This window comes from Tyto alba, unplaced genomic scaffold, assembly GCF_018691265.1.
Source record: "Tyto alba isolate M040663 unplaced genomic scaffold, T.alba_DEE_v4.0 Super-Scaffold_6, whole genome shotgun sequence".
Classification (NCBI taxonomy): Eukaryota; Metazoa; Chordata; class Aves; order Strigiformes; family Tytonidae; genus Tyto; species Tyto alba.
Window position 1 is genome coordinate 23175156 of NW_024881327.1, and position 9040 is coordinate 23184195.

Below are 9040 nucleotides of genomic sequence, written 5' to 3' on the forward strand. Positions count from 1 at the left end.
ACTTTAAGTTGAATTATGTACTCTTGTAAAAACGCTCTTCAAAATTATTTAACTTCCCATGGTATAGTCTCAGAAGGTGCAAAAAAAAATCTTCAGCGTTATCTTTTCCTGTCATGTGACTAGTGCAAACACCAAAAAATTCTTATCTTTTTGTTTCTTTTCTGGTACTTTATAGAACAGCATAACCGGTTTAGTGCCCAGACATTAAAGACTCCACTCGGAAAAGATCGACGTTACATATTCCACTCTACTCTAAATGTTTCCATTATATAACAGGAAAGATTTAGCCATAAGGGGCTTCCAGTGTGTGATGGCTGAGGATTTTTTTTTTTTTTTTTTTTTAAAAATCCCTTCTGTACTGGGGACAGTGGTGCCATCTGACCAGAAGAGCCCTCTCGTGTTTGTAGGACTTGGAGAGCACTGCTTGGACCCGGCAACATTATCTGTCCTGGAGCATCTTTAGGCTTGGAATAATATACCTCCTCCGTTTAGCTGTACCATCCTAGTGCCTGGCCTGCAATTTAGCAGCTGTGATGAACAGTTTGATCTTGACCTGCCAGTCATGTCAATAAAAGTACTTGATGCGTGTTTCAAACGTTTTAGGTATATTTGAGTAATCAGTGTACAGGCTAGTTGAGAAATAGGTGCCATATAGATTATTCAACTTTGATCTATTTCTTTGATTTAGCACTGCAATTAAGTAGATTTGGTTCAAAGAGAAAGCTCATTGGTTGATGTTTTACACTGATGTGATAATGTTTACACAGATGTGCTTTGAAATCTCAATTATTGTGGATTTTTGGGTCCCACCACATGACAGGCTCCTGTTATCTGAAAGGTAAAATAATATAACATCTATCTGTAACTGCCTTCAGAGCAGGTCCGCCTGTGCTCTCGTCTGAGGTGATTTATCTGATCATTGTATTTAGCGTTAGTTTTTTCAGTTTTAAATCCCTCCACAGTAAATCACTTGCTTTAAAGCAGCCTTTTTATAATTCAGGTGCATACAGGGGCAGTACTTAGGACTGCAATGATGAAAAGGTGTAGCATTACCTGCTTTAAAGCACCTGCCAATTAATTAGCCCTATACTCTCCATACCAAATAAAGCTAAGCAGTCAAATCCATTTGATCTCTCAGATTTAGACTGTGACTGAAAAGACCGTGGAGCAAGACAGGGGAACTAATCTTTCATGATTCTCTGCAACTTTTTTGTTTAAATGAAACCTTAAACCGCCAAGCAATTCTCTCAAACTTTTGAAAGAACTGACTATGAAAGATCTTTGCGTTTTATACTCTAATACTGTGTTTTAACATTGGCAAGGAGCTGCACTGTGTATCTTGAACGCTAAGATGGGTCATATAGTTTGAGCCCTAAAATTCATTAGACACGACAGAAAAAGCAGCAAAGAATGCAAAAGCCAAGCTCTTAGCTTTAATACATCATTGGTTTGCCATTGCTAATAATGAACACTTGTTCCACCACTACATTTGCATGCATGAACCGTTCTACTTTGGGGATGAAAAAAATACATATCCTTGTCGAGAAGAGGACAGAAAAGTCTTAAATTGATTAGAAACACCGTCAAAAGACAAGAGAGATCTTTCACTAGATGGTATCGTTGCTAATCTGTGATGCTCACAGACTTTGGTTACGGGCCCAGTGCAAAACCCCAAAGAAGATGGACGAGGCGACCCATCTCTCAATCCTCCTTTCTTCACCTCTGCAGGTTTTTGGAGATGTTTATCCCAAACCACGGGCCTGCCCATTTGTGTCTTCAAGACGTTGTGCCGATATCCAAACGCTATAGATCAGTTTCGTGTCACGTTAATGATAAATTAAATGCGAGGGAGAATTTGCAGAGGGGAAAACACCTCCCTGACTATGCCAATTTCTTTAGAAATTCCCCTCCTTGTAGCTGAAGCGATAAAAGGAAAGGGTAATGCATGTACATTTTATTAGCGTTTTAGAAACAGGGAGTAAAACTGTCAGATCTTTGTTTTTTCCCTTTCATGTGTGTCTGGGCAGGTCTAACCCTCAGGTAACGCCCTTTCTCCTTCTTCCCTCCTGCCTCTCCTTGCACCTGTCCACGTAACGCTCCGGCAGCTCCCGCCCGGGCCGGGGCCGGGGCCGGGGCCCCGCCGCCCCCCCGCTGCCCCGCTGCCCGCCCCGCTCCGGGGCTACCCCCGCCACCCCCCCCCCCCCCGCCTCCTCAATCCTCCCCCCGCGTCCGTGGGTGCGTGGCGGGGCGCGGGAGGCGCGCCAGAGCTCCCTCCCCGCCGTCAGCGCAGATCAGAGGAAGGTGCGAGGAGAGCGGGGCGGGGGGGGGGTGGGGGTGTGTGTGAGCCGGTTTACAATTTCAAACGCAGCCTCCCCGCGGAGGGCTTCATTAGCATATGTCAGGGGGACCGGCGTATATATATATACACACGCGGGGCGTATAAACACCACCGCGCCGCCTGGCTCTCCCCGGCACGGCTCGGCGCTGCCGGCTCCCCATGCTCGGGGCCCCGCCGCGCACCCCCACATGCCCGCGGGGAGAGGCCGGCAGCCGCTCTCCGCCGCCGCGCCTTTAGCCCGCTCGCCCCGCTCCCCCATGGCTCCGCTGGCCGAGGTGGGGGGCGGCTTCCTGGGCGGCCTGGACGGCCTGGGGCAGCCGGTGGGCGCCCATTTCCTTCTGCCGCCCGCCGGGGAGCGCCCGGCGCTGCTGGGGGACGGGCGGGCGGCGGCGGCGGCGGCGGCGGAGCGGGCGGCCCGCGGCGGCGGAGGGGCGGCGGCGGCGGCGGCGGCGGCGGCGGACCTGGCGCACTTGCAGGGCATCCTGCGGCGGCGGCAGCTCTACTGCCGCACCGGCTTCCACCTGCAGATCCTGCCCGACGGCAGCGTGCGCGGCACCCGCCAGGACCACAGCCTCTTCGGTAGGCGGCCCCGCGTGTGCCTCCCCCCCCCCCCTTCCCCCCTCCCACGCGTGGGCGCGTTGGCGTGTCTCGCGTACCTGGGCGTGGGGCGGTCGTGCTGTGGGGAGGGAAGGAGGGAGGCGTGATGCCCGTGGGGCCGGGGCAGGTGGATGAGCTCACTACTGACTTTGCCCTTCGGCGTTAAAAGCGGGACGGGGCGGGGGGTGCCGCGCACCCCACGCCAGTCCGGGGGGTTGTGTGCGTGGGTGAGCGTGTGTGTCCCGCTCCACTCAGCCTGCGCTGAGGGTCTGGAAGCACAAGCACACGCCTGCGGGCTGAGTGGGGAAGGCCAAAAGTCGGACCCATCCTTTCTGGCCTCCCTGTCTCTATCGGAGCTTCTTGCGTCTTCGTAGAATGTTACAGACCCCGGGGTCTGTGTTGGACCGCTTTGTTTTGCAGGAAGTTGAAGCAGAGGGACCTAAAATGCCTCTCTGCTAAAATACCTAAAATGCTTCCCAAACAACTTGCTCTGTCAATAAGCCAAAAGCAGGTGGAGACAACCCCAAAATGTAAACGTTTCCCGTGATACAAGAGTAAATCCTAAATAGTAGGTGTAGGAACTGGACATCTGAACAAACCTGCCGGTGTCAACTGCATGTTTCTGTGTGTATTGAAGTAGCAGCCGTAAAAAGGCGATTAAAGAGTTTCCTATCATCCTCCCCATAGTCAAAACAATCTGCTGGAATGGCTCTTAATTGCTTTTATAACACATGGATGTTTTCAGAAGGAAAAGAGCAGTAGTCAAACAGACAGTCCTTCTCAGAAGGAAGATTTCCTACAGCATGTAAACATGAAATAAATCTTTGCTTTAAAAGAAAAAAAAAGTTAGCCCCAGATCAAACATTTACTGGGCTTTTTAGAAATGTTCTTCCTTTATTCTACCACCATTCTCGGCAGGTTTGTCTGATGTGGTTGCTTTGTGGGTTGAATCACCTGCTTATTATAGCTTTGAAAAAGGGTGGCTTTGAAAATGATACCAGAAAGACAAAATACCTCTACCACTTTCTATGGGACTTTGTGCTTTAGGAATTGGAAAACTAGGATGATTTACATGCAGTAGAGTTTTTAATGCCTACTATTTGTAAAGGATTTATTTTCTTTGCTGCTTGGTAATAGAAATAAGAAACCTGCCAAAGCTCAATTAAAATTCAAAACAATTTAAATTATTGTATAGTCCAGACAGTCCATCTGTCTGAGAGTGAAAAATGGTCCTGAATGAAAAAGAGTAATCGTAAATACAGCAAATGGGCAAAAAGTCATTATCAGAATCAAATGCACTATTTAAAACCGCTTATCTTAGATTGAGATTTTAAAAAAATGTTTTGTGGCTTTGTTGCTGCACAGCAAAATCTTAGGTATGACTCTAGAACGACTTCTTTTTGAGGCTCTGTTTACATTGTTAACAACTTCCAAAAAGCCAGTTCACACATTCCCTTTCTTTCATGTTTTGTATGTACTGTAATCTCTGCATATCAATTGGTTAAATGTGTTGGCATGCCCTTGCCAAATTCAGGCTTCAAATAGTGCCTCAACTCCCGAATACTTTATATTATTAATACATATTACATTTTGGGCAAATGTAATATAAATAATGCTATAATCCAAACATTAGCAAATAAGCAGCATATTTCATGCACATAAAAAGCCTGCACTGAAGTCAGCAAGTTGTGTCAAGAGGTGTGGGCCCATATGCTAGATAAGATGTCTGGCAAATGCTTTTTATTTTCCTGTGGGTAGATTCTGTTATATAAAATTCCCATCTGTACTTTGATTTCCATTCAAATGATCTAATAATGGTTGTGTTTTTTTAAGATAATGCTAAAGTAAAGTATATTTTCAGGTAATTCAGACCTATCTTCCAGTGTTTGAGTAGGCAGTTTAGCAAATAGTGTATAATCTTTATAACTGCATAGTACTGAAGGCTTTAGCCTCAGTCCTGAATAAAATCCTTTCATATTCATCATTAAAAAAAAAAAAAGTTTCTTAAATGGTTTAGGATTCTTGTTTCTAGATGAGGCTTGTCAGGCTGCACATTCCTGTGAATGTGGTATACGTTTCCATATAGTATTTGTAATTTCAGAGAAAGTAGGCCACATTTATTATAATATGTACATTTTCTACTTGTGTTCAACTACATTTTGTATCCTACGTATTGTATGCTTACAAGTTAAATTAAAGAATTTTTTTTTTTTTTTTTTTTTTTTTCCCCAGGTATTCTTGAATTCATCAGTGTGGCAGTGGGACTGGTCAGTATTAGAGGCGTGGACAGTGGCCTTTACCTTGGAATGAATGAGAAGGGAGAACTCTATGGCTCTGTAAGTACCACTTTCATGCCAGCTCATACATGCTGAGGTTTTGATTCACTTCTTAGCACTATGAAAACCCCTCAAGTAGCTAGCTGAGGTCATCTTAGCTTTAAAAACACTAGCATCTTTTCCTGTTGAAATGTATAATATATTTTTAATCTATACGGTATAGCCTTGGATACTAAAGATTCGATGGGAAAAGTTTCCCTGTCCTAGATGAAGAGAACCAGAAAGAAATATTCCTCTTAAATTATCATAAATTTAGCTGAATTAAACCAGCTATTCAAACAGCATTTAAGTTGCCTGATATCTAATTTTCTTTTCATCAGCACCGCAAATGTATCATAGTCCATACTCTATCTTCAAAAGCATTGAATGCAACTGGAAAAAGTTAAAAGGATAGTTATGGAACAAATAAGCAACAATTAATATAGTAACCTGACTTACTTTATGTATAGCCTAATGCTCCTTTAAAAATCAGCAGATGGTACTTCCAGGTATCAGCTTTTTAACATAAAAGAATTCTTTCAAATGCTGGGAAAAAAGGATTAATACCATATGTCACAGTTACGTACCACTGTTACATGAAAAATCTGAATGGTGCAAGAGTACTGACAGTATCAGTAGATCTTGACTGGAATATTTGCATTTAAGAATGAAAAGAAGCCTGTACTCATTACCGTTGATTTGCATCCGCTGAATAACTTGAGCATATGACCATAAAAATGTAATCTTTGATTTTTCCAGTACTATTAGGGTGATAACAGCCTTAGACTCCTCTTCTTTCAAGTCTTAAAGCAACTTGAGATAAAATATTCTGTTTCTCCAGTTATTTTTTGCCATTGTTAGTCCTGTTTAAAATGTGAGAAGTGATGCACACCACAAAGAACACACGGGAGTACCTTCCTGATCTGTTACAATGCACCTGAGTCCCTCCACCAAATCTCATTTCTAGAATGGTAGATTGCTGAAGACAGAGCTCTACATGATATAGTTCCTGTAGGTCAGGTGAATTTTAGTTAAATCATAAATAACGCCTTCTTAGAGAGAGAGCTGTCTAATTTGTGTTTACATCCAAAATTGTATACATATAGGTCCAGTTTTCAAAAGAATAAAGATTAAAGCAGGCTTCCAAACTCAATATCAGGTCTACATACTCTTCTTGGGTTTGATTTGTTGATGGTTAAATGAACAGTAAGGTCGCACAAAGCCTAAAACATTTTGTTTATTTTTATCATATCTTTTTGTGTGTGTTCAGATATCTAGCGACAGCTTGACTTACTTTTCTTCACCGTTTCTTTCTGCAGGAGAAACTAACTTCGGAATGCATCTTCAGGGAACAGTTTGAAGAAAACTGGTACAACACTTACTCGTCCAATGTGTACAAACATGGAGACTCAGGGCGGCGATATTTTGTAGCGCTTAACAAAGATGGTACTCCCAGAGATGGGGCAAGGTCCAAAAGACACCAGAAATTCACACATTTCTTGCCCCGGCCCGTGGATCCCGAAAGAGTTCCAGAACTGTACAAAGACGTGCTTGGATACAGCTGAGGAAGGAGGCAACTCTGGAAAAAACCCATACTGGAGCTGCTGCCCTGCATTCATGGCAGTACTAGCGTGAGGAACCTGCAGAGGTCTAGGATGCTGCGTTGGAAGAAGCTACTTTGATAGGCAAGCCTCTGTTTTCTAACCTCTGGGTTTAGGAGAGGAAGCCTTAAAGCTGAGAACGGACCGGCCTCCTTCAAACTTGCTGAACTGTTTGGTAGCCAGTAACCAGAGAGAAGTTAGAGTGTGACTTCTTTAAAAATAACAGACTCCTGGGAATTTTGTCTGGATTACCTATGGTCCGTAAATTAGCAAAGAACTACCTGCATCATGTGGATGAGACAGGAGCTGGAAGAAACAGAAAGAAAGGGACTGTAAAATAGTAATAAATCCTGAGAACTGTATATGAAGTTTTAGTGACTCCAGTTTAGTGATGGACTTCAGATGCCGATGCATCATAGTCAGAGCTGGAACTTTTCTTCAGGATGGACCTATTTATACATCTCCAGATAGCATATATTTATTTTATATATTTATTTATTAAAGAGTTTATTTTTTACTGGGATATGAAGAGAATACAAGCCCCTAACCCCAATGAGAAATCATTTACAGTGCCAATATTTACTCTGAGTAGTGTCATGATACAGAAATGGCATTACATTGCAACGCATCCAAAACCTGAACATTCATATTTCATTGTTTATCAGTTACAGATAAGGTTATATTTTATGCACATACCATTGCCTTATGACTATCTTTATTTCAGAAAGAATGTTTAATTATTTTTTTTTTACCTATGAGAGTGCCTTACAGATCTGTATTGAATTCAAATGCACATTTAAAAAGGGAATTAAAAATTATTTCACTATATTTGGTTTTCTGTCATTTTTAAATTGAGAGTCTCTTAGCACACTATGGGTAATGTTTCAAACCTGCAACAATTTTGGTTTTATTGCAGTTACGAAGAGCGTATTGCACTTACCTTGAAAGAAGAAGAACTATTAGTTCTTGGAATCTCGATTCAAATTGCAACATGCTTGATGTTTTTTTGCCAAATGGTGCCTACTGTCTTTGCTAACATAGAAATAACTATTCTCTGTATTACTTAAAATTTTCATGTAGGATTGTCATCACTATATAAGATATTTTAATTATATTCAACACGTTTAAGGGGAAACAGTATTAGAGTAAGAAGCTTCTGATAGCACTGAATGAAAATCTTCTGGGAGTAGGTTGTTTCTCCACTGAGTGCAGAGGAGTCTGAGTACTCTTATCTTAAAATTCCTCCTTTAGGGAATAATCTCGGCATAAGTTTTTGTGTGAAAACTGTCAGAACAAAGATGAGCTATGTCTGCATGCTAGTTACAGCTATACAACGGGTAGATTGCACTCATTTACACTAATTTAATTCAGGACTGCCAGTTCCAAAGCACAAACTCATCTGCATATTAACAAAGGTGGAAGTCTCCACCCTCTGTAAGAATAGTAAGGGTTACTGACAGACCCTATATGACCTATACCTAAACCTGCTGAAGCTTGCTGTCAGATGATTGCCACCTCCATGGGAAAGAAGAAAGGTCAGTCCAGGAAAAGGAGTGCAGGAAAGGCAGTCCAGGAGAGGGCAGCAATACTCATACTGTACCAGAGGTGGTCTCACATTTCAGGTGCCAAAGCTCCCAGTGGGCTCCAGCTCAAGATAGCTCATTTGAGTTCAGTTTTGTGAAAGCATATACGGTGCAAGTACTGCACGTGCATCATTTATGTCAAATCAAGGTATTAATGAAAAGCATTTTCCAGTAGTTATAACACTTGTTAGAGCCATCGCTGTACCAGAACTTCTTCCAATCTATAATGACAAGTGGATGAGCATAGTTTACCGATGGATTACGGATAAAATCATTTTACTTTCTGCCAAATAGAAATTGAATGCAGATACACAAAAAGGTGTTTCTGCACTTTGTAGCTGGAAATATGTAACTTCTCGAGGTTAAAGGCTTCATTAAAATTTTCTGAAAAACAGGCAGTGGAAGATCTACAGTGCACTGAATACAGTTCAGTAAAATAATGGTGTAATGCACTTCAATTTACCATAAAGTAATGATTTTATGGGTGATACTGAGTCCTACTAGTAATAAATCAATAACTGACAAAAAAAAAGAGCAAGCTTTATATAGAAAAATTTCTCCTCTGCATGTGAAAAATTAGTTTATTCTGTGTAAGTTGCGTAAAAA

General features: G+C 42.4%; 1 protein-coding gene across 1 annotated transcript; it reads left to right on the forward strand.

Moving 5' to 3' along the window:
- The first annotated feature begins 2395 nt into the window (after positions 1–2395).
- Positions 2396–7480, forward strand: FGF20 (fibroblast growth factor 20). Its single transcript, XM_042808143.1, is given in 5 exon segments — positions 2396–2482; positions 2484–2570; positions 2572–2917; positions 5168–5271; positions 6570–7480. Coding segments are annotated over 5 exon segments (870 nt in total). The 3' UTR covers positions 6816–7480.
- The last annotated feature ends 1560 nt before the right edge of the window (positions 7481–9040 follow it).